Consider the following 26,461-nt stretch of genomic DNA (forward strand, 5'->3'; position numbering starts at 1 on the left):
GAAGGAATCGAAGAGACAAGCCTGAATTTCCTCACTCGCAACTCGAGAATAAATTGCGCCTCCCTGAGTGTGGAAGATTAAATAAGTAGTTTAAGGCGTGTTTGAAGAGCGCTTGTAAGTTGCCAAGTCGCTAGAGAGGAAGTCCCTTATCCCTTGAACCAGGTGATGCTGACGTCTGATTTCCACCCCTCGTGGAAGGAAAGCCCCATCGCAAGAAGTAGATGTCTTGTAATTTACATTATAATCTTCACATCATAAAGATTACTTGGCAGTAATTGGTTTCTTGACTAATTATACAAGATGAGAATTGAAGAACTATTTTGAGCCACGCAATCAGAAATCAGATACCTTTCGGGAAAAGGCCTCTTCAAATCTGCCAAACTTTGAAAAAGGATTCGTTTGAGCTGATTTCTCTTGATTGGACAACTAAGCATTGTGTCTCTTTAGTTGCATGATACCTTTTGGCCAAAGTGTGGTATATGACTAGAGGAACTAGAGGGGTTTAAGGTATGAACTGGGGGTCAGGTGGCCAGTCAGAATGGGTTTGCAGACATTTTTTTTTTTTTTTTGAGATGGAGTCTTGCTCTGTTGCCCAGGCTGGAGTGCAGTGGCACGATCTCGGCTGGCTACAACCTCCGCCTCCCAGGTTCAAGCGATTCTTGTGCCTCAGCCTCCCGAGTAGCTAGGATTACAACTGCCCGCCACCATGCCCCGCTATTTTTGTATTTTTAGTAGAGACAGGGTTTCACCATGTTGGCCAGGCTGGTCTCGAACTCCTGACCTCAGGTGATCCACCTACCTTGGCCTCCAAAAGGGCTAGGATTACAGGTGTGAGCCACCACGCCTGGCCTAGCAGATATCTTTGAATGGACGTAAAATAGATATCCGTGGGATCTGGAACAAAGATGGTTACAAAGACATAGTCTGGTGTGACAGCTGTGACCAAGGTGACATCAATTATTACTAATTTATTTATTTATTGAGATGGAGTTTCGCTCTTATTGCCCGGGCTAGAGTGCAATGGTGCGATCTCGGCTCAACACAACCTCCGCCTACCGGGTACAAGTGATTCTCCTGCCTCAGCCTCCCGTGTAGCTGGGATTACAGTCATGCGCCACCATGCCTAATTTTTTTGTGTTTTTAGTAGAGACGGGGTTTCTCTATGTTGGTCAGGCTGGTCTTGAACTCCCGACCTCAGGTGATCCGCCCGCCTTGGCCTCCCAAAGTGCTGGGATTACAGGCGTGAGCCACTGAGCTCGGCCTATTTATTTTTTGAGACGGAGTCTTGCTCTGTCGCCCAGGCTGGAGTGTGGTGGCGCAATCTCGGCTCGCTGCAACCTCTGCCTCCCAGGTTTAAGGGATTCTCCTGCCTCAGCCTCTTAAGTAGCTGGGATTACAGGCACGTGCCACCACACCCGGCTAATTTTTGTATTTTTAGTAGAGACAGGGCTTCACCATGTTGGCCAACGTGGTCTCGAACTCCTGACCTCTGGTGGTCTGCCCACCTCGGCCTCCCAAAGTGTTGGGATTACAGGCGTGAGCCACCACGCCCGGTCAGGTGACATCAATTATGAGTTACTCTGTTTAGCACCAAGTGGAAGATAGGCATTTTAAAAGGTTTGCTGAATTACTGGACTGAGTTGTTTAGTCAAGCCCTGGTCACACAGCTCACAGCAAACTCAGAGAGTTTCTTCATGACCTACTTTCTCTATATACCACACATTTCTGGACAAAATGAATTTGCCTACCCTTCCTAAGTCATTGATGGAGTGGAGGAGGAACACACCTTGATTTAATCTGTTCTGGTTATCTATTGCTGTTACAAACCCCCTGAAAACTTAGTGTCTTAAAACAACCATTTTGCTCACTAATCTGTAATTTGGGCGGGGCCAGCTAGTCTCTATTCCAGTTGGTGTCAGCTGGGGCAGCTGGAATGGACTAGAGGAGCTTCCTCCAAGGAGTTTACTCACGTGGCTGGCAAATTAGTGTTGGCTCTTGGCTCTCAGTTGTGGACATTGGCCAGAGAACTGGGGCCGGGAGTCGGGGGGTTTCAGTTCCTCTCCATGTATAGGATTCAGGGGATTCTTGGGTTTTCTCACACCATGGTGCTGGGTCCGAGAGCAAGTGTTTCAAGAGACACTGAAATGTAAGCTGGCAGTCACTTAAAGGCCTGGTACTGGAAACTGGCACAATATCCCTTCCACTGTGTTCCACTGATCAAGCAGACACAGAACCACCCAAATTTAAGGAGAGTAGACATAAACCTCATTTCTTGACGGGAGGGATGTCAAGTAATTTGTGGCCATCTTTTAATCCATTTCACCACGCTTATTGACTCTAGGAACAAATGGGGATAAAGATAAAAAGTACCCACTCGCTCAAGGATGTATCAGATAGTGTGCTAAACATTTATAAATACATTGTCTCCTTTTCAAATATTTGAGACCCTATAAAAACAAAAAACCGGTATGAAGTGGGTAGTATCTCCATTTTACAGACTGGGAAGCCAAGCATTAGTGGGACCTGGGTCCAGTTCCACTCCAAAGGGCCTATTTCAACCATCATGCTATATAGCCCCTAATCCCTGGGTTGTTAAACCATATTCTTGGAAATCAGAACATGTTTTCTCCTGATTACAGAATGGCCTTTTTCCACTTGTAGCAAAATTAAAAATTGACTTGAATATACTAAATGTTTTTCCATTAATACTCATTTTTAAAATCCTTTGATTGGGGGTTGGCACTAGGAATTCTTCTGAGTGAATAAATAGCAAAAGGTAAATGATGGGCAATACTGGAAGGAGCTGATCTTGGGTGGTTTTTGTGGATACACATTCAAGATGGTTGAAACTTGTGCAAAAGTCATTTTCTGCTAGTGAAATTGTGTCAGTTTTGTGACTGAATCAGTTTCCTGGCACTCTGCAAATGGCACCATGACTTTCTTCTGCTCTACGTCATTTTAAAAAGGGGCCAATTCATTAAAAAGCTTTTTTTTTTTTGGCTGAAACGCTGGATTTCCCCAATGAATCACCTGACAAAATACCATAATTTTTTGTTTTTCTCCCTGGTAACAATTTATCGGTAGTAAAAGTCTAGCTTTTAATTTCTCTTAAATGCTTACATTCAGTTCAGAATATGGATGTACAATTTTACTCTTCCACATAGCTTGTTAACCCCTGGTTTTTTCTTTGATACGGAGTTCCTGTCTTTCCCTTTGAGGTGACTCCAACTTTACAACTTAGCTTCCATCCTGGATGATTTGATGAATTTAATATTGAAGCCCTTTGGTTTTATGATCTAGAAGTTAAGAACAGGAAAAGTAAACCACCTTAGGAACAAAGTTCAAGGGTAGATTTTTAGAAAGCTGTTAGGCTCCTGCATTCCTTTGCCTGGCAAATTATTAATTCCATCTATTTTTCCTTCTCTCCACTAAGTGTACAGACTACCTTTAGTTTCAGCTGGACCACACATTTCTTTACTGGTCTATTTCCATTTTTTTGCTTGTCCTTTACCCCCAGCTCACCCCACTCCTCCATTCCATTCTCCAAATAGAAGCCAGAGCCATCTGTTAGAATTATCAAGGCACTTCCATGCTTAAACACCTTTGCTTTCTACTGCACTTAGTATAAAATAGAAAACCCTTCACATAGCCTTCATGAGCAGTTCCCTGGCCTCTCCAACACTGTAGCATTACCTCTTCTACCTACTTGCTTCCTATTTTTCCAGTTACAGGGGTCTTCCATCGGATCCCCAAACCCACTGAGACCCATTCTTCCTCAGTTAGTGCCTTTGCCTAAAATGTTGTGTTTGCCTAGCTACCCAGTCAGTCCTAGAAGCTAGTCCTCAGTCTCTGCCAGGCTATGTCCCACTTCCTCCTTTAAGTTTCACTAATGTTACTTCCTCAGTGAGGTTTCTTCTGACACTCCCATCACCATCTAAATTAGGTCCCCCTCATTCTCTCTAGGACCCTATTCTTTTCCACTAAAAGTTTGTTACAATAAACACAAATATACTGTCTTCTCCCCACCTTAGGAACAAACTTCAAGGGTAGATTTTTAGAAAGCTGTTAGACTCCTGCATTCCTTTGCCTGGCAAATTATCTATTAATTCCATCTATTTTTCCTTCTCTCCACTAAATGCACAGACTACCTTTAGTCTCAGCTGGACCACTTCCAAATTACTGTTAAGACATAATAATAGACAATAATTAGACAAACTTACTAGACATAAGCTCTACAAACAGATATTTTGTATGCCACACAGGCACAGTGCCTAGCACATATTAGGTGCTCAGTAACAATCTGCTGGATGAGTAAGTGGCCTTATTCTTAATTCTAATACTTGATTCTCTCCTACTCCCAAAAGTAGCCCTTAAAGTCTGAGAGTATAATGTCTTGGAACCTTAGCAGTATACACCAATGAAAGTTGTGAAATCTTAGTCAAAAAAGGCAACAGATGTTTTATTCTTCAATGCAAATTACTGTATTCACCACAAGCTAAAGAACAGAACATGTATCTACATATATATTTATATATATATATATATATTTTTTTTTGGGGGATTTATGGAAGACTAAAGACACGGAAAAAAATCCAGCACCCCAACATGTACAGCCAGGAAGGAAATCAGCTCTGTAATAGGACAGGTATAATGAACTACAAATAAGAAGGGGTGGAAAAAGAAGAAAAAAAAATGTGCATTGAGTTTAAGACACTGTAAAACTCAGAAGACATATTTACTATTCAAGTATAAACTCTGTAAGGACTTGGCATAAATTGAAAGGCAGCTGCTGAGGTACACCATTATAAAAGAAGTTCTATGAATTTACAATTCTACCTTCCAATTTCCTGGGAGAAAAAACCAAACTCTTGAAGGTCTTCACCAGAGACCCTGAGAGGGATTAACACTTTTGATGAAGACATAGTCAATAATTCATGATTGAACTTACTATTCAAAAACATGTATTTATTTAGAACAATAGAAATACGTGTTCTCAGACTGTCCTCTAGAGTTTTTGAGACTATTAGTTCAAGAGTTTCAAAGTATATTACTTGTAAAAACAATACTGATTTAAAAAATTTAACAAAAAAACAGAAATCTGATTTGATGGTACCTTAAAAATATCCTAAATACCAAATTTTCTCCAACCTAACATTACAGCTAATTTAAGAATTCCTCCTGCATTGGTAAAACATTTTTTCCTCATTAAATGTGGGTACTGAAATTGGATAGAAACACTATGAATGTGAAAATACCACCAATTTTCTGCAGTAAAAAAAAAAACCCAAAAAAACAAAAAAACAAACAAAAAACCTAGAATGTTCTTTGGAATCACTGAAATATCACAAACTTGGGTTTTTTCTTACAGTCTGTGCACCTTCTTTCAGGTTCTCTGTTTTGCTTATACTACTGACTGTGTGATTCTAATTTTTATAGATTCAAGTCTTGCAATGCAGTATCCATGCTTGACACACCGGTGTCTCTGACCAGTGAGAAGTTATGCATAACCCAGAAACGCTGTCATTTACATCTCCATAAAGACTTCTGCCCCAAATAAAAACTTCAGAATGACACAACACATCCTGTGTTAAACAATCAAATGAACCCAACATGGAGGATTCCAGTGTGATTTCAGTACTTGGGAGGGCATTGTCTGCTATGGTTTTTCATGGAAGTACCACAGGCCTGGCTGCTAGCATTCAGCTTTCCTTGGCCTTAAAAGGGATTTTCTCAGGGCTGGCAAGTTGGATTAGATTCTAAGAGAATTTTGTCTTTGACAAACTACCATTTTTAGCGTAAAATCTGGCTATGGCTGTAAGTTTCAATGTGTGTACAACTGATTAAAGAGTTTTTTTTCTTTTTCTTTTCAACATTGGCTGGAATTGAGTAGAAAAAAGTCCACGATGCCTCTTCACATGTGTCATGAAATATGAGAAATCTGTCTGATTCTAGATACTATTTCTTTACGACACAATGGGCAGGTCTCCAGTTGCAAGGCACAATCCATGCACAGGTCACTGGGGAGAAACACAGAAAAGTCAGTCAAGTTAATGCTTCAAAAGGTCAAACTCCAACTGCCTGCCAACTAAATCTAAAATGTTAACAAGTTTGTTCATTGAAAGGGTTACTAATTATACATGGTTTAAAAAAATGAATATGGAAATAAAAAATAAATCTTTCATTTCTGATCAATTGTCTTAGTCTGAGGAACGAGTAAAAAGTTCATATGCATTCTTTCAGACACTCTATATATGCACAGCATATACTTACAGATGTGTACATATAGGTAGGGATATAATATTTCTCCCCAGAAAGCTAGCCATTTATCCCAGAATCATTTACCAAACAGTCCATCTTTCACCACAGTTTTGACACAATGCCTTTGTAATATGGTAAATTTTCATTTTTAGTTAGTTCTATTTCTGGGCTTTTATTGTATTCCATTATTTCTGCCATTCTTGTCATATAGTCATGGGACCAAACTGTTAACATTTATTTTAATGTATTTTAAGATGTGGTATGGTTGTCATCTAACTTTCAGAATTTTCTTGCCTTAAACTTTTAAATCAGCATGTCAAGTTCCAGAAAAAAATCATGTTGCTCTTTTTATGTTGACCAAATTAAACTTAAGAGTTTAGAGAAAACTGTCACCTTTACAATACTGAGAGGTCCTCCTATCCAAGAAGAGACTCATTTATTTAAGTCTTCTGTTATAGTCTTTGGTAGTTTAAAAGTTTTCTTCATATACGCTCTACATATTTTTCTTGCTGTGTATTCTTAGATAGCCCTTTTTTTTAACCATTGTAAAAGGGATCTTCAATTACATGCTGTAATTGGCTGCTATTTATACATATAGCTAGAAGAGCTACTGATTTTTGTGTATTTTGTAAGTCATAGTGGTGACAGTAGGCATCCTTATCTTATTCCCAACGTCTCTTGAAATGCTTCCCATGTGTCACCATTAAAAAGATGCTAGCTGGTGAGACCCCGTCTCTACTAAAAATACAAAAATTAGCTGGGCATGGTGGTGGGCGCCGGTAATCTCAGCTACTTGGGAGGCTGAGGCAGGAGAAATCACTTGAACCTGGGAGGTGGAGGCTGCAGTGAGCTGAGATCATGCCACTGCACTCAAGCCTGGGCGACAGAGCGAGACTCCGTCTCAAAAAAAAAAAAAAAAAAAAAATAAATAAATAAAAATAAAGAGATACTAGCATTTGGCTGAAATATATGTTTTTTATATTGTTACAGAAGTATCCATCCATTCCTATTTTATATTGTTTTCGTCCCTTCATTCATTTCTGTTTTGTAATATTTCATCCATTAGGAATGGATATTGAATTTTAACAAATGCTTTCTCAGCATGCTTGAAGAAAGTGGTAACTGCCCCTCTCCTGCCTCTGGCCTATTTGAGTAATTACATTAAAGACTTCTATATTGTAGGCTGGGCATGGTGACTCACGTCTGTAATCCCAGCACTTTTGGGAGGCCGAGGCAGGTGGATCACTTTAGGTCAGGAGTTCGAGACCAGCCTGGCCAACATGGTGAAACCCCGTCTCTACTAAAAATACAAAAATTAGCTGGGCCTGGTGGCATGTGCCTGTAATCCAAGCTACTCGGGAGGCTGAGACAGGAGAATTGCATGAACCCGCGAGGCAGAAGCTGCAGTGAGCTGAGATCGTACCACTGTACTCCAGCCTGGACGACAGAGCAAGACTCCATCTCAAAAAAACCTGCCCTTGCCTGGGCTGGAGTGCAGTGGCATGATCTCTGCTCACTGCAACCTCTACCTCCCAGGTTTAAGCAATTCTTTGTCTCAGCCTCCTGAGTAGCTGGGATTACAGGCACCCACCACCATGCCCAGCTAATTTTTTTTTGTATTTTTAGTAGAGACGGGGTTTCACTATCTTGGCCAGGCTGGTCTCAAACTCCTGGCCTCGTGATCCACTTGCCTCGGCCTCCCAAAGTGCTAGGATTACAGGTGTGAGCCACTGCACCCAGCCTGAGATGTCTATATTGTACCATCCTTGCATTCCTAAGATAACTCCCCCTGCCAGTTGTGTTGCTGGGTCTTACTTTCTAATATTTTATTTGGGAGTTTTAGATTTATATTCATAAATAAAAAATAGCTTTTTCTTTTTATGAGTTTTATCAGCTTTTGGTATGATTACTAAAAATAACATTGTGGTTTTCCTACTTTCTCTATGGTTTGGCCAAGTTTAAATAGAATTGGGCTACCTATTCCCTGAAAGTTGTAAAGAGTTCACCTGTGAAACTAGCCTTAGTACTTGTGGAAGAGAAGACAAAGGTAGCTTTGATAACGATTTCAACTTCTTTTTATGGTAATAGGAATGCTTAGATTTTCAGTCTCCTCTGGGGATTGATTCTTGTAATTCGTTTTATCCAGGTTTCCTTTCTTTGTCCCTATATCCCTTTTAAAATTGTTGCTGCTCAAAGTTTAGCTAAATTTTCTTATAATTCTTTTAATGTCCTCTTCCAACTCTATTTTGGATATATATCTACTATGGAGACTATGATCATACTTAAGATACCTAGTTCTAAAGTTTTATATTTCAGCACTCATTAATGACCCCTTGTATTATGTGCAAGACCGCAGGGCCAGAGAGCTCAAAGCTGATTAAGACCAGATCCTGCTGTTTGAGATCTTAACATTCTTACAGAAACAAAGATCAAAAAGGGCATGAAGATATCCAACCTTTAAACTCTGCATCTGTCTGTGAGGCCCTGATAACTAAAACCTCCAAATATGCTCAAACTGAGAAATTCTGGGCTGTAGAAGTAATAGGGAGGATCAATCACAGCTGGAATCACGGTGCCTTTCTTTCAGAAGAGAGGCTGGTATAGCTAAGAGTGAAATGAGACACACTCTACTTCTCTTAAGGGCACAGCCAATTAGATAATCCGTTTCAAAAGACAACAAACGTAGAGAGGCAGAGTCAGGGGCCCAGGCTGAGTCATTCCTGGGGATGACAAACTGGGTCCATCACTCTAGGCTCTGGACCCCCGTGGAGCCACGTGACTAAAGCTATGTCAAAAATAAGACCAAGGCAGGGTATGGGATATGATGAATTACAGGTAGCTGGCTTGTAACATCAGCTTGAGTGTTGCTCATAAACAATCAGCACACATTGACTGGCCAGGATGCCACATTGCCCAACTGCTCTTCTCCTTTCTAAACTTAGTTGGGCTAGCCTTCCTGGGGACCATCTTACTTGCTTCTCTTGCTTATGCTCACTCTGTTCTATAGGGTCCAGGCTGCCCTCTGAGTTCATCTCATACAGCTGAAATTTAGTAAGATGACATGGAGGCTGCTAACTTCTCAATGGTTGACTGTAAATAAGAAGTAAATGAGGAAGCTCTAAAACTAAAAGAGTGCCCAGGAAGCTCATAAATAGCATTAAACCTGTTACATTTTGTGAAGCCAAAACTGTATCAAAAATACAGTACTAAGTAAATAAAACAAAAAGAAGCCTTCCACATCAAGCAGCAGCTTCTATCTCAGGTACTTTGTGGAAGACAGCCAGGTTCTGCTTAAACTCTAGTTCCTCATTCAGCCTGCTTTAGATACAATAAACCTTGACGAACAGCCATGGAACTAGCAATTCAAGAACAGTATGAAACTTTGCCTAATATAAAGTACAAAAGAGGAAACAACCCAACAAATCCTCTTACCTGTGTCCACATGGCTTCAATTGTGTGTCTGCTACCTCATCACAACAAAGGGAACAGCAGTTTTCTCGGATACTGACTTGCTTCAACAGAGCAAGACGCCTGTGCCTGAGTAGAAAAAGCAATTTGAAATACATTTTGTCAGCAGGGGGCCTGTTAGCAGTGATGCATATGAAATGTTTTGAAAATGCTCTGCACCTGTGAGATATATTCCTTAAACTTTGTTCAGTAAGGTTTTCATACATGCCATCTCCTTTCAGTCCTACAATCATTTTCTAAAGTAGGGAATGAAGGAGGTATAACCATTCCCATTTTACAGACAAAGTTCAAGGAAATGACTTGTATAAGGTATGCAGTCAGGAATCAAATTCGAATCCTTTAGTTCTAAGTCCAGCGCTCTTTTTATGTTACCAGCAAATTTCAACCTTTTAAGTCACATATGTGAGAGTCTGCTCACAAGCATAGAGCCTTTCTCTAAACACACATATACAAGTTTTTATACAATTTCAAGGGGTTTATAACAGTCCTTTTTAGACTCCCTGCAAGTCCAAACACCTCAAGTTAGAACCCTTCCATTATACTTTCACTCAGCATGGAATGGAAGCAGACAGGCAAAACTGTTCTGCTGAAGGTACAGCCCTAATACATGGGCAAGGGAAGCATGAAGCATGTATTCAGTTCACTTATGGGATTACTGTGTGCCAGACACTGTTCCAAGCCCTAGAGATTCAGCAGTGAACAGAGGACTAAAAAATTATCCCTGCCTTTGGAGAGCTTATGCTCCAGTAGGGGAAAACAGAAATAAACAAGATAAGTAAAATACAGTGCTAAATGCTGATAAATACTATGAAGAAAAGAGAAAATGGGAAACAACAAGGAGTGTACACATCAGAGGTGGCGTGTTATTAGAACAATTTTAAATATGGCAGCCAGGAAAGGTCTCACTAAGGTAATATTTAAGTAAAGAGGTAAAGGGAGTGAGGAAGTGAGTTCTGTGGTTGTTTGGAGAAACTGTTTCAGGTAGCAGGAACAGCAAGTGCCCTGAAGTGCCTGGTGTGTTTCAGGAGCAGCAAGGAGGCCAGGGTGGCTGAAGGAGCATGAGAAAATGGGAGAGGGTAGGAAATAGGTCAGAAAAGTAACATAGGGAAGGGAGAGGACAAATTGTACAGGGCCTGGGAGGTCACCGGAAAGGTTTTGGCTTTTCCCTTCAGTGAACAGGAAGCCACCCACTGGCGTCTTTTGAGCAGAGAAGTGTGTGATCTGACTTACGTTGTAACAAATCATTCTGGAGGCAAGACAAAAATAATATATGTAGGAAATGGTGGAGGCCTGGACCATGGTAGCAGCACTGAGGGTGATGAGTAGTGGGATTTTGGATATATTCTGAAGGCACAGCCTACTGGATTTGCTGAGGGATTGAATGTGGAAATAGCAGAAAGTAAGGTGTCAAGGATACTCTATGGTTATGACCAGGGAAACTGGGATGATAAAGGAGTTATTTACAGATGAGGGGCCAGGCACAGTGGCTCACGCCTATAATACCAGCACTTTGGGAGGCCGAGGCAGGCAGATGGCTTGAACCCAAGAGTTCGAGACCAGCCTGGGCAACATAGCGAAACCCAGTCTCTACAAATAATACAAATATTAGCTGGGTGTGTTGGCATGCCTGTAGTTCCAGCTACTCAGGAGGCTGAGGTGGGAGGATCGCCTGAGCCTGGGAGATGGAGGCTGCAATGACCTGAGATTGTGCCACCACACTCCTGGGCAACAGAGTGAGACCCTGTCTCAAAAAATAAAAAATAAAAATAAAAAAACAGAGATGAGAGAAGACTGTAGGAGAAGCAGTGGCTGTGAGTGGATGACTTGTAGCTGAGAGTGGGTATGTGGTGCTTCACTGTACTATTGTTTTTTTCTTCTGTATGTAATTGAAATTTTCCATAATAAAAAGGTTAAAGAAAAAAAAGAATGAATGGAAGAATTACAGAGAGTATATACAACACAGAACAATTTATAAAATCCCAGTTAGTAGTAACAGGGCCATGATCTCCTACCCTGATGCCAGAAAGGAGTAATATTCCAGTGAATATAAAGTATCACTGAATATACATTTTTGGAACACAGGATAAAAATATTAATGGCACAGAAAATGGTCTTAAGTTCATACTTAATGCCACAATTTATAATTAAGCACAACTGGAATGTTAAGGGCAGCAAGGTGCAAGAAGGAGGTTGGCACTAAGGTGGCCACTCAATTAGGCTCCTGACAAGTCTATCTTCTTGTTACTATCAGAGAAAACAGTCTAGAGACAGCACAGGATTGACCTAGCTTGGAATTCAGCTGTTCTTATTCAAGACAAGACGATCTTTGGGTACCAAATTTATATACATGGTTACCAAGAGAGTATGTATAAGCTGCCCGTAAAATGAGACTTTCTGACAGTTGATGCCCATTGCCATCTGAGTTTGGGAAGGTTTAATTCTGCAGGAGCAGTTAACTAAATGCTGAAGCATTTTAACTATGTCCAGTCCCCATGGGAACTTAGATGGATCAATTGTCCCTTTTAGGGTATATGTGAGAAGACTTATTTGTAGGCCTCATCCAAGGAAAAGGCAGGCTAGATGAAAAAGAATGGGGTATGATAGATAAGGGAGAGGTGTCCCCTCAGACTTTGGCCAAGAGGAATTTAAAGTTCAGAATCTCTGTCAGGCACCAAGGATGAGCCTGAATGAAAAGTTCTAGGAATTAACCTCAGAACCCTGAGCAGGAACATATGCAACCCTTATGTTCTTGGGCTATTACTGAGGCTTTGCTGCCAATGCTACCATCATCGTCCCATTTTCTAGCTCATCTGGAAACTATTGAACCACTGAGACAGTGAGTCCAAGGTGAAGCACAGCCCAGAGCACTGCTTGCAGATCTGCTTTTTGAGCCAAAGCTAGAGCTAGGATTATGTTACAGATACCTTCAGGGGCGTAACAGTCCGACATTAGCTATGTCATGGCCAGTATGCTGGCCTTGGCTGCTGAGAGAGACTCTCTTACTGATATAAGATATGTGGTCTTAGTAACAGGAATACCCTTTAAACAGGCAGCTGCTCTGTTTAAAATGATAAACTTTAGCTCACATTGTGAAACAAGCTTCAACTTGAAGTAATTAACAGGAAGCAGCTGGAGTCTTTCCCCAGCCTAAGGAATAGACTACATTCATCTCACAAGGAAGCAAAGCAGGCATTCATCTGATAAATTAATGCCAATCACAGTTTTTGTCAAATAAGGGCTGTGAAATTTTATGCAAGATGGTATTCACTGATGGTTGTGGAACAGTGTTGTCATCTTTGCCACACAGTTGAAACCACATAAAAAGTCTGTTTCAATAAAGCCGAGTCTATTAAAAGGTGCACTACATTTCCTAATATTTAGGATTTTGACATTGACATTCAAGTGAAGTTAGTTTGCAGTTTGTGTGTACATGTGTCATATTTTTCTGATTTTTATACCAATCTTGTTTATCTCACAAAAAAAATCTGAAAGTGTTCCATCTTTCTGGGTTTGGTAATATTTTAAATAACAATAAGGTTATCTGTTATCTAAAGATTTGGTATAGACCCCCTGTGAAACCACCTGGGTCTGGTGCTTTCTGGGGACAGATATATACAATAATTGGTTTGTGTATATTTCTTCTGGGATCTGTCTCAGAAATTTATATTTCCTGAAGAGTCATCCATTTTACTCAGGTTTTCAAAATTTGTTATATTCTTTTAAAGTTTATTATAAATTGTTTAACTTCTCATAAGATTCATGTGAAAGTCTGGAGATAGCCTGGGCAGATTCCTTACCTTGGCAAAATGATTTTTTCTTCAGCTGTTAGGAAGGCGTAGTCATTAAAAGTGCTAAATTTCATAGATGGTGGGTATTTGAATGGTTTTGCTCCAAAATTGAACTCACATTGTTGATATGACATGAAACTAGCTGCAGCAAAAAATCCAGATCTACAAATAAAATGAGTACAGAGGCCAATAGAATTAATAAAAATCAAAATAGAGTTAATAGAACAGTTTTCAGAAAGACAGGGTGAGTCAATCCTACCCTGGCAGAAAGGAAGAGTGACAGATTGTGTTTATAACCCACAACAGGTCTGTGACCAGAGAATATTCTGCCTTATCTTCCTGTATCAAATTTTGGGATAGTTTTAGGTCTGATCAAATGGGTTCCCAATCACTTGAAATTAATCGATTTCTCATCACAATTGCATATATAAATGGACAAAGACTTTTTTTTTCCTAGAGAAAAGGGCATTCCGTGCATCTACTGAAATTTTTGACTGAGAAGAGCTACTTACACAGTAGATGAAAAGACTTGCTTTTCAGGAGGCAGCTGGTTGCCATTTAAAAAGAAGATCATTTGCTTTTCATTCAAGTCTAACAGAAATCCTACTGTGTCTCCTAGAGGATAAAGAGAAACACTGTTAGGATAATGATGTGTACTACCAGGATTCTTTGCTAAGCATCTCAAGTGTTTCAATGGCACTGTATTAAGTCTGCCTATCTTTAGCTATGCATTCAACATGTTCATTTTTGTTTCTTCTGTAACTGATCTGACCCCTATACACCAATATTTTAATGTAACAATAAGAAAAAAATACTGCCAATTAAATTATGACAAGCCAATCTTAAGATGCATCCCAATTTCAAAGATGTTAAAATGTGGGGAAAAATATGCATTTTGGGCTCAATGAAATATGGTAAGATCAAGAAATCATGTGGTTACTTGCCTCTCTGGTGAGATTTATAACTCCCTAGATAACTACCCCAAAATACGCCTTTCTTTTAAAAAAGGTAAGGCAGGCTGGGCGAGGTGGCTCACGCCTGTAATCCCAGCACTTTGGGAGGCCAAGGTGGGCAGATCACCTGAGGTCAGGAGTTTGAAGATCAGCCTGGCCAACATGGTGAAACCCCGTCTCTACTAAAAATACAAAAATTAGCTGGGTGTGGTGGCGGGCACCTGTCATTCCAGCTACTCGGGAGGCTGAAGCAGGAGAATCACTTGAATCCAGGAGGCAGAGGTTGCAGTGAGACGACATCACGCCATTGCACTCCAGCCTGGGCGACAGGGCAAGACTCCGTCTCAAAAAAAAAAAAAAAAAAAAAAAGGCAGGGCGTCATGGTTCATGCCTATAATCCCAGCACTTTGGGAGGCCAAGGCGGGCAGATCATCTGAGGTCAGTTTGAGACCAGCCCAGCCGACATGGTGAAACCCCATCTCTACTAAAAATACAAAAATTACCCGGGTGTTAATTGTGGGTGCCTGTAATCCCAGCTACTCGGGAGGCTGAGGCAGGAAAATCGCTTGAACCCTGGACGTGGAGGTTGCAGTGAGCTGAGATCGCGCCACTGCACTCCAGCCTGGGCGACAGAGTGACACTGCATCTCAAGAGAAAAAAAAAAGCATTTATCTTCACTTATCAGATAAAGTAAAACTCTAAGGTTTCAGTTTTTGGTTTTGTCGTTTTTGTTGTTAAGACGGGGTCTTGCTCCATTACCAGGGTGGACTGCAGTGGTACAATCCTAGCTCACTACAGCCTCAAACTCCTGGGCTCAAGTGATCCTCCTGCTTCAGCTTCCTGAGTAACTAGGACTACAGGCACGTGCCACCACACCTGGCAAATTTTTAAAATTTTTTTGTAGAGATGGGGGGGGTCTCATTATGTTGCCCAGGCTAATCTCAAACTCCTGGCCCCAAGTGATCTTCTCAAAGGCTCCTCACACTTTGACCTCCAAAAGTGCTGGGATTAAAAGTATGAGCCACCACGTCTGGCCCAATTTTGGTTTTGAAAGATGAGATAAACAGATTTGTTTGTCAAAGATAAACAAATGAAATTACACAGCAATGACAAGAAAAATGGACACTCAATGCTGGTGGAGGAAAATCTGCCAATATACAGCAACAGCTTTGAAATTCTATATCCCCCTTGCCAGAGAAGTTTCACTTCTAAGGGTTTTGTCTTGAGAAAATCCAGAATGGTCTATAATGATAATTTTAAAAGGCAAAAATATCAGTGTCCAACAATGAGGCATTAATTAGTATATCATAGTACAACTATATAATGGAATATTGAGAAGCCATTAAAAGTAATGTTATTGGCTGGGCCATGGGGGCTCAGGCCTATAATCCCAACACTTTGGGAGGCCAGAGTTGGGTGGACCACTTGAGCCCAGAAGTTTGAGACTAGCCTGGGCAACATGGCAAAATCCCATCTCTACCAAAAAAGTACAAAAATTAGCCGGGTGTGGTGGTGTGTCCCTGTAGTCCCAGCTACTGGAGAGGCTGAGGTGGGAGGATGGATTGTGCCTAGGAGGTCAAGGCTGTATGAGCTGTAATCACACCACTGCACGCAAGCCTGGGCTATCGATAGATGAAACCCTGTCTCAAAAACAACAATAAAAAGTAATGTTATTTAATAAACTGGAAAGCTGTTCAAGGTATTAAGTATAACAACAACAAAAATATATGTATATATAAAATTTAAGTGTTTTTAAAAAATCTCGAGAAATTACAGGAGATTTTTAGTTTATTCATTTTTTTCTTTTTTCTTTTCTTTTTTTTTTTTGAGATGGAGTCTTGCTCTTTCACCCAGGCCAGAGTTCAGTGGCACGATCTCGGCTCACTGCAAGCTCCGCCTCCCGGGTTCACGCCATTCTCTTGCCTCAGCCTCCCGAGTAGCTGGGACTACAGGCACCCGCCACCACGCCCGGCTAATTTTTTGTATTTTTAGTAGAGACGGGGTTTCACCGTGTTAGCCAGGATGGTCTTGATCTCCTGACCTCGTGATCCGCCCGCCTCGGCCTCCCAAAGTGCTGGGATTACAGGCATAAGCCACCGCGCCCGGCCTATTCATTTTTTTCTTTTTCTATTTTTCAAATTTTTATAATAAACATATGACTCGAATAATCCTTTAAAAAATTCTTATTAAAAAACAAGCTAGTTTTTGAAAACAGTGCCTTTATCATATGCTCCGTTAAATGAAGAAGTTTTACGTTCCTTCAAGAACCTGCAAGCCATTAAAATGAGTGTTCCTGTCGGCTTTTCTAATTTTTTTTCCCACACCATCAATTTAATCAAGTGGAGCTGTTTCCACATGGGGGTGGGCAAATTCCTGCTTTCTTTCCTTTTTTTTCTTTTTTTGAGATGGAGTCTTACTCTGTTGCTCAGGCTGGAGTGCAGTGGTGCAATCTCGGCTCATTGCAACCTCTGCCTCCTGGGTTCAAGTGATTCTCCTGCCTCAGCCTCCCAAGTAGCCGGGACCACAGGTGGGTGCCACCACACCTGGTTAATTTTTGTATTTTAGTAGAGATGAGGTTTCACCATGTTGGCCAGGCTGGTCTTGAACTCCTGACTTCAAGCAATCCACCTGCCTCAGCCTAAATTTCTGCTCTCTTAGCATGCCTAAAAATTCAGTTTATATCCATAATGCTGATTGGGGTAGCAAAATGAGAGAGGGATGCTTGGAGAAAGAGTTGGGTTATATCCTCTATCTAGTTCTGATGCTAGGAATCAAATCCTTCCAGAGATTATATCCTCTGCCATATGATCCTACTTCCTTAGAGTGTGGCGACTGGATAGGACCTGTTCCGTAGCCATCTTGTCCCTGAAAAATCCTCATTTTAGTGGCATTACAATTCCAGTGTCCCTGATATTGCCATGGCTGCTTTAATTCAAAACAGATCCAAAGAGGAAAATAGAATTCATACTAATCTTGAGCATCATTTTCTGACAAATGTAAAAAATTTATTTTCTGAAATGTTTTTGCTACAGGAAGGACTCTACCAGAGGTAAATTTATCAGAGGAATACCATTTATATCCTTGGCAGTGACACAAAAGTTAATATCCCTTTTCACATTTGATCATCTTCTAAGACATTTTAAGGCTTAATGTAATAAATGCCTCATAATAACCAGATGTCTTAACCCACTTGATAAATTTATAATGGAGGGAATGAATACCTTCCTTCCAGCATGGGTGTATGTGAGGCTTACTTCTGGCATTGTACCAAATCAGCTGCCGGCAGCCATCATACGCACAGGAGTATTCATCATCCCCAATGCCATAGCCTTCCTGGAGAGAGACAAGGCCCAGAAGATTAGCAAGTCTGCCTGCTCTGACCTGGGAAGAGAGAGTGTATCTTTTATGACCACTGACCTAATAGCTGGGATTCTAAGCTTTCTGGATGAAGAGAGAGCTCATGGTTTTTTGAAAATAATAAAATTATGACTTAGAGGGCTGGTTCCAAGTGAATAGATAATGACTTCACCAACAAATATTTTCCCAGTGCCTTCTTTGTTCAGGCACTTTCACATTTGTTAGTTCATTTAATTCTCACTATCATGAGGCTGGTGGCATCAGACTCCATTTTAAGAGGAAACAAAGGCTCAGAGAGGTCAACCAGCTTGCCCAAGCATGTATTACTTGCCCAAGAAACAGAGCCAGGTTTGAACCTAAATTCTTCTGATTCCAAGATCAGTCAGTACACTTGTATATCAGCACAAGATTGTCAGAGGCATTCAAACCAGATAGACTCCATCTTGAACAGGGGCAGGGTAAAATGAGGCTTAGACTTGCTGGGTTGCTCAGCGGCATTCCCAAGAGGTTAGGCATTCTTAGTCACAGGATGAGATAGGAGGTCAGCACAAGATACAGGTCACAAAGACCCTGCTGATAAAACAGGATGCAATAAAGAAGCCAGCCAGAAGCCGGCCAAAATCCACCAAAACCAAGATGGCAACAAAAGTGACCAGTTGGTCATCTTCACTGTTCATTATATGCTAATTACAATGCATTAGCATGCTAAAGGACACTCTAACTGTCATGGCAGTTTGGAAGTTACCCTATATAGTCTAAAAAGGAGAGGAACCCTTGGTTCCAAGAATTGCCTGTCCCTTTCCCAGAAAACTCATGAATAATCCACCCCTGTTTAGCATATAATCAAGAAATAACTTACTAAGTTACTTCTGTTTCTTTAATAAACTTGTTTTCACTTTATTCTATGGACTCGCCCCAAATTCTTCCTTGCGCGAGGTCCAAAAACCCTCTCTTGGGATCTGGATCCAGACCCTTGCCAGTAACAAGATCAGATCAGGCAAATACCTTTCTTGCATGTAGCAGACTTCAAAATACCCAAATATTCAGAGATTTCAAAACTGGAGATAAGAGAAAGGTTATAGTGGACACTCAGCTAAAAGCTATTCTGAGATCAGCTTGATTTGAGGATTGTACAGGTCCTTGGCAGTTTCTTCTTTTTTTTCTTTGAGATGGAGTTTCACTCTTGTTGCCTAGGCTGGAGTGCAATGGCACAATCTTGGCTCACCACAACCTCTGCCTCCCGGGTTCAAGCGATTCTCCTGCCTCAGCCTCCTGAGTAGCTGGGATTACAGGCATGCGCCACCAGGCCCAGCTAATTTTGTATTTTTAGTAGGGACGGGGTTTCTCCATGTTGGTCAGGCTGGTCTCGAACTCTAGACCTCAGGTGATCTGCCCACCTCGGCCTCCCAAAGTGCTGGGATTACAGGCGTGAGCCACTGTGCCTGGCAGTTTCTTCTTTTATTACTTACTGCCTTTCAATTATTTCACAGAACTGTTAAAATAAAAGGGTGGCTGAGATCTTAAGAAATTATTTTGAGTGCTTATAAAAAAATAGAAGAAGCATGCAAATCAGACAACTGCTATCTTTAAGGAACAATAGTGAAAAGTTTTACTAGAGGAAGAAATTGAAAACGGCCAAATCCAAGTAAGATCAGGTCCTGATGGCCTGCTTCTTCTATGGGGCAAACAATACAGTGAGGAGATAGATTGGAAAAAAAGTTTTGAGGAATGCAACAAAGATTTTGTACTGGATTTTTGGATTACAACATACTGAATTTGGATGAATGCTCTCCAAAGTGACTCTTCTGAAATAGCTATTGATATTCACTATTCAGACTATTCAAGAGTTAAATGAGCTTGCATCTAATTGCCTTAGAAATTCACCACCCAAGGCTGCCAGGAGCAGTGGCTCATGCCTGTAATTTCAACACTTTGGGGGGCAGATCACTTGAGGCCAGGCATTTGAGACCAGCTTGGCCAACATGGCAAAACCCTGTTTCTACTAAAAATACAAAAATTATCCAGGTGTGGTGGCGCACACCTATAATCCCAGTTACTCTGGTGGCTGAGGCACAAGAATCACCTGAACCTGGGAGGCGGAGGTTGCAGTGCGCAGAGATCACGTGCCACTGCACCCTGGCCTGGGTGACAGAGCGAGACTCTGTCTCAAAACAAAACAAAATGAATTCACCACTTGCTAGAAAGAATGCCTTGCCACCCCTTTCAAAGGCTGAACAAGTCAGTAAGTAAAAAACTTAAAAACCACTAAAAGGTAGGCACTGGGGCATAAGTAAACGGCAAGCAATTCTTTTCTATCTTCACCTTCTAATGTCCTGAGAAGTCCTTGACAGAACACTTGAAAGAAATTCCTAGAAGCGAGCCACCATGAGTTGGTAAAGAGCAGACTCATTACACATTCTTTACCATGCAATGTCTTTGATGACTGGGTAAGTTCCACAACAGAGTGGCACTGTAGCACAAAGAAGGGACTCTAATAACTTTAACTACAGAGCAGCATCTACAGATTTAAGGAGAAGATGCCTCTGCCTAGCAGAGATGCACTTTAAAAATCTCTTAAGCTTACATCTCAGAGAACAACCTAGATGTCCTACACCTTCTCTCAGCTCAAAATGTTCCCAGCAAGATTAATCTTGGTTTCCATTGGCTAGGACAGATAAATGAGAGAATAGAGTGGCTAGCTTGGTATTTATTTTGAACTACCTGTTTTTTGGTCATGCATATTTTAGCAATGGAAACATTACCAAATACAAACAAAAGAAAGTTTATCCACAGCTTGTCATTCAAGGAATAGTTTGAGTCTCTTTCCCATGTGGTGGACACTGTCCTTTTTCCTGCTGTAGGGCATCCCAACCGCTTCCTGTTACGGGAAATGTATGAAGACAGTGTTCTGCCTCCTCCTTTGGAAGTGGAAAGGTAAGATATGACCTAAGCTTGGCCAGCTGGACCTTCCCATCAAACACTCAGTATGGTGCAAGTGACCCCAAACAGAGGGATAGTTAGGATTGATTTCCAGCAGCAATGTTGGCTGCATGCTGGCCAGATCATTCCCCTAAAACACCGGCTATTGTACTTCCTGTTTCTTGGCCCTGACAGCCTTGGAGCCTGTCTAGTTCCAAAATTTCTCCACAATCTGCAGGCCCCGGAAAGGCTTCTAAGTCATTCCTTTTCTGTCTGTGATAGCCAGAGTCATTTTCTCCAAGGCAGATGCTTCAACAGGGGAAGGAGCATGGGCTATCCCGACCTGAAATCTCTAGCAGCTGGAGACTAGATGGCTTTGGGCAAGTTTCTTAATTTCTCTGAACTTGATTTTCCTCATCTTTAAAAGGCAGGATAATACCTTTCCAAACTCTCAAAAAGATTAAAGATGAATATGTGAAAGACTTACCACATGACAGATGCTCACGAAAAAGCAAAAGATATTTATTTATTTATGTATTTTTGAGACAGAGTCTCACTCTATTGCCCAAGCTAGAGTGCAGTGGCACTATCGGGGCTCACTGCAACCTCTGCCTCTCATGTTCCAGCGATTCTCCTGCCTCAGCCTCCCGAGTAGCTGGGATTACAGGTGCCCACCACCACGCCCAGCTAATTTTTTATTTTCAGTAGAGACGGGGTTTCACCATGTTGGCCAGTCAAACTCCTGGCCTTAAGTGATCCACCCACCTCAGCCTCCCAAAGTGCTGGGATTACAGGGGTGAGCCACCGTGCCTGGCCAAAAGGCAAAAGATGTTTTAGATAAATCAGAGTACACCCTTGGAGAGTTGCTCCTCCTAAGCCTCCATAAAAATATACAATACAACAAGACAAATTTTTCTGTAGGTTACCTGAACAGAACTATCCTTAAGCTTATTTTAATGACCTAACATTGAGCCCAGTGGCCAGCCTTTTAAAATGGAAACCTAAGCAGCAAGAGTTCAAGTAAGAGGCACTATGGAGAGACTTGGAATCTTTTGAAACTGGGGGTATCCTAGGAATGACTTACTTCATAGAATCACACCCTGTCTGAATAGGCAAAAAGATTCAGAATCACCAGAACAATGTACATTTAAAGCAAAGTTTTATATATGGCAGCATCATTAAAATCCTGTATTTGGGAAAAGACATCATGTCAGACTTTATCATTTTCTAACAGGGAATCAACTAATGCTTGGATCAGGGAAGAATGTTTGTTTCTAAAGAAACCAATAGCCTGTCAAGTGATCTGGAGGATAAAAAAAACAGTATTTAAGTCTTTAACTTGACAAGCCAAAGGTCTGCAACTACATGGCAAAAATTATAGTTTCATCGAGCAGATGAAATGATCCAGCTTCACTGGTCATTAAAAAAACACACTTGTAACATGCAGTGTCAGACCTAGATCTGTAGTGTGTTTGCTGCCAAATCAGGAGAGACAAATTTTATATCGAAGCTTCCTCCCTGGAAGAATCCCCTATTACTTCTAGTTCTAGAACAATTTTTCACTTCCAAATGAGGAAACTAGCTAATTCTCTGAGATTTTCCCCATTTTTGAATACAAAGAAAACAACTGTTGTAGAATAGGAAGGCCACTGAATTCTGTTATGAGTTTCTTCCTACTCTGTCTCAGTTTTCTCATCTGTGAAATGGAAACTGCAACAGTAAAAGCTATTGTGGGAATCAGATGATTGGCAGACTGGGGTCTAGTTCTCCACCCCAGACAGGAGTACAGACCTGACCTCTCCACTGGCCCTTTTCCTCCAATTTGTCTTCTCTCCAGCCTAGGAGTTTTAATAACACACCATCAACAATTCCAGGGTGAAATACAGCCTTGCTGAAATAGGCCTTTAAAAACTATGCTTATAAGTAGGTCACCATGGGATGTGCCTGTAGTCTCAGCTATTCGGGAGGCTGAGGTAAGAGGATGGCTTGAGCCCAGGAGTTCGAGGCCAGCCTGAGCAACACAGTGAGACCTGTCTCTAAAAGCAAAGCAGAAAACCAGAAAACCTCACCATGCTTATGGCCGGCAAGTTTAGCTTGATTTTGTTGGATCACTTCTAAAACCCATTCCAGGATCTTACATATTGGAGGGGGGGCTATTATTTAGATTAACAAAATAATCCAAGGGGCTTTTCCCACCTCAAATGGTAGAAACCATATGAAAACAAAATATTCCTGATCAAAACTGGATTAATTCCAAACAGCTTATAATTTGACCATCAGAAGAAAGCCAATTGGCCTGGGTGTTAGAAGAGTATAAAGTGGCAAGAAATCATACATCTGTAGGAAAGGGAGGAACTCCAACACCTTCAATGCTACTTACTGTAGGATTTAAGTTTCCCTTTTAAATTATAGCTTTCTATAACAAAAGATAAATGACTAAATAAATATTGAGAAAAATGTGCCAACTAATTACCAGGTAAAAGTCAAGTGAAAGAAGTCAAGCCAACACTATTTTTTGAAAGGGAAAGAATCCCTACAAAGCCCTTAGAGCTTCAACTCAAGGTAATAATCAGCACTACTTCCTGTATAAGAAATGAGCCAAATATGTGGTTGGGGTGGAAGCAGAGCCTACAAAGACAAAGGACACATCCAGCCTCTAGGTGAAAAATTAGCGTGAACTTAAGATTCAAGAAAAATCAAAGGCCAAGGGACAATTTCACTTGTTTTCCTATTTCTCTATCAGTTTAGTAGATCATTGTTAGGGACCTGGTACCATGCGGCTCTGCCCAAGAAAAGATTATTGAGCAAATCTATTTGAAAAATAAGTATTTTCCACCCACCAACTAGGGGGAGAAAGCAAACTGCCACTGCCCCCCATTTTCACAGTTCTCTAGGGTACTCACATGATTGAGGAATTTGCTGTCTCGAGTGGCCCAGCCAATCTGCATGACGCCAGAAGTGACCACTGTTACTTCATAGTACCATACCCCGGCATCCACACAAAAGGTGCAACGCACACTTTCAAAAGAGGAGGCATCACAGCGAGCCTGACAAAACCAAAAAATGTGACAATCAACCATGAGGGCCTGAAGACCACCAAAGATAACTGACTACTGGGAAGGTTGAGTGTATTTTTCCTTATTAAAGCTTCTGGTGGACTATTGCTTCCTCCTCTGTCTATCCTCAGTGACAAAAAGTACAAAACCAAACTATATAAGGCATTTGGCAACATACAGAATCAAAGAATTGTTTGCAGCCATTCTTCAAACAGTTCTTTAATCCTGACACATCTAGTGCCTTATGGTACCTTCTGTTCATAAGCAGCTCTTTCATCAAGACTTCCCCATGAAGTCAGCAACACTTCCAAAATATAGGGAGAGAGGGAAGCACTAACCCTAAGACAATTGGCTATGCAAGGATTAAAATAATTACCCTCTCATCCCCCAAAGGGTCCAACTGTAGAAGCGTTACCTACCTCTAAGCCATGAGGTGAGATCTTCAGGTACTCGCTGACATCATTGCTATTCAGCATGGCCCTAATGCTACTCAAGTTCACTTTCTCATAGGTCAGCTGTCTACCTTCTTTTAAAACTGCAAAAGAAAGAGTGTTCATGTTTCTAAGACAGGCTGCTGTGGAGAAAAGAAGAAGCTAGTGCCAGCTATAGCAATCAGACAAGAGAAAGAAATAAAGGGCATCCAAAATGGAAAGGAAGAAGTCAAATTATCCATGTTTGTGGATAATATGATCTTATATTTAGGAAAACCTAAAAAAATCCGCCAAAAACTATTAGAACTAAAAAGCAAATTCAGTAAAGTTGCAGGATATAAAATTAACATACAAAAATCAATAGCATTTCTATATGCCAATAGCAAACAATCTGAAGAAGAAATCAAGAAAGTAATTGTATTTACAAAAGCTATAAATAAAATAAGATGCCTAGGAATAAACTTAATCAAAGAAGTGAAAGATCTCTACAATGAAAACTGTAAAACACTAATGCAAGAAATCAAAGAGGACACAAAGTTATACCATGTTCATGGATTGGAAGACTCAATATTGTTAAAATGTCTGTACTACTCAAAGCAATCTACAGACTACATGCAATCGCTATCAAAATACCAATGACATTCTTCACAGAAATAGTAAAAAATAATCCTACAATTTATACAGAACTACAAAAGACCCAGAATAGCAAAAAACCTGACCCTGAGCAAAAAAACGAAACTGGAGGAATCACATTACTTGACTTCAAATTATACTATGGAGTTATAGGAACCAAAACTGCACGGTACTGGCAATAAAAACAGACACATGGACCAACAGAACAGAATAGAGAATCCAGAAATAAATCCATACATCTACAGTGAACTCATTTTCAACAAAGGTGCCAAGAACGTACATTGAGAGAAAGCATAGTGTCTTCAATAAATGGTGCTGGAAAAACTACATATCCATAAGCAAAAGAATAAAACTAGACCCCTATCTCTCATCGTCTACAAAAATCAAATAAAAATGGATTAAAGATTTAAATCTAAGACCTCAAACTATGAAGCTACTAAAATAAAACATTGGGGAAACTCTCCAGGACACTGATCTGGGCAAAGATTTCTTGAATACCCCAAAAGCACAGGCACCAAAGCAAAAATGGACAAATGGGATCATATTAAGCTAAAAAGTTTCTTACAGCAAAGGAAATGATCAACGAAGTAAAGAGACATCCCACAGAATGGGAGAAACTATTTGTAAACTATCCATTTGACAAAGGATTAATAACCAGAATATATAAGGAGGTCATATAACTCAATAGGAAAATATCCAATAATCTGATTAAAAAGTGGGCAAAACATCCAAATAGACATTTCTCAAAAGAAGACATACAAATGGCAAACAGATGTATGAAAAGGTACTCAACATTATTGATCATCAGAGAAATCCAAATCAAAACTACAAGGAGCTATCATCTCACCCCAGTAAAAATGGCATTTATCTAAAAAACAGGCAACAATGAATGCTGGTGAGGATGTGGAGAAAAGGTAACGCTTGTACACTGGTGGTAGGAATGTAAATCAGTACGGCCACTATGGAGAACAGTATGGAGGTTCCTCAAAAAACTAAAAACAGAACTACCATATGATCCAGCAATTCTGCTGCTAGGTATATACCAAAAAGAAAGGAAATTAGTATATCAAAGAAATATCTGCAATCTCATGTTTATTGCAGCACTATTCACAATAGCCAAGATTTGGAATCAACTTAAGTGTCCATCGAGTGACAAATGAATAAAGAAAATGTGGCACATATACATAATGGAGTACTGTTCAGCCACAAAAAAGAATGAGATCCTGTCATTTACAATAACATGAATGGAACTGTAGGATATGATGTTAAGTGAAATAAGTCAGGCACAGAACGACAAACTTCTCATGTTCTCACTAATTTTTGTGGGAGCTAAAAATAACTGAACTCATGAAGATAGAAAATAGAAGGATGGTTACCAGAGGCTGGGACGGGTAATGGGGGGTGAGGGAGAAATAGGGTTGGTTAATGGGAATATAGCTAGATAGAATGAAGAACACCTAGTATTTGACAGCATAACAGGGTGACTACAGTCAACAATAATTTATATTACATTTAAAAATAACTAAAAGAAAAGTACAAAACAAAGAAATTTTAAAAAACCAAAAGAGTATAATTGGAATGTTTGTAACACAAATAAA

General features: G+C 40.5%; 1 protein-coding gene across 3 annotated transcripts in view; it reads right to left on the reverse strand.

The window, feature by feature from the left end:
- Positions 1-4,716: 4,716 nt before the first annotated feature.
- RSPRY1 (ring finger and SPRY domain containing 1) overlaps positions 4,717-26,461 on the reverse strand; it is a 52,095-nt gene continuing 30,350 nt past the window's right edge. For all 3 annotated transcript variants that reach the window (XM_055297554.2, XM_055297555.2, XM_055297556.2), the window contains exons 9-15: positions 24,219-24,334; positions 23,647-23,790; positions 17,689-17,800; positions 14,027-14,129; positions 13,524-13,676; positions 9,691-9,795; positions 4,717-6,017 (exon numbers count right to left, since the gene is read on the reverse strand). In XM_055297554.2, the coding sequence (XP_055153529.1) occupies positions 5,921-6,017; positions 9,691-9,795; positions 13,524-13,676; positions 14,027-14,129; positions 17,689-17,800; positions 23,647-23,790; positions 24,219-24,334 (830 nt within the window). In that variant the 3' untranslated portion in view covers positions 4,717-5,920. The remainder of the gene's footprint in view (positions 6,018-9,690; positions 9,796-13,523; positions 13,677-14,026; positions 14,130-17,688; positions 17,801-23,646; positions 23,791-24,218; positions 24,335-26,461) is intronic.

Source organism: Symphalangus syndactylus, chromosome 11, assembly GCF_028878055.3.
Source record: "Symphalangus syndactylus isolate Jambi chromosome 11, NHGRI_mSymSyn1-v2.1_pri, whole genome shotgun sequence".
Lineage (NCBI taxonomy): Eukaryota > Metazoa > Chordata > Mammalia > Primates > Hylobatidae > Symphalangus > Symphalangus syndactylus.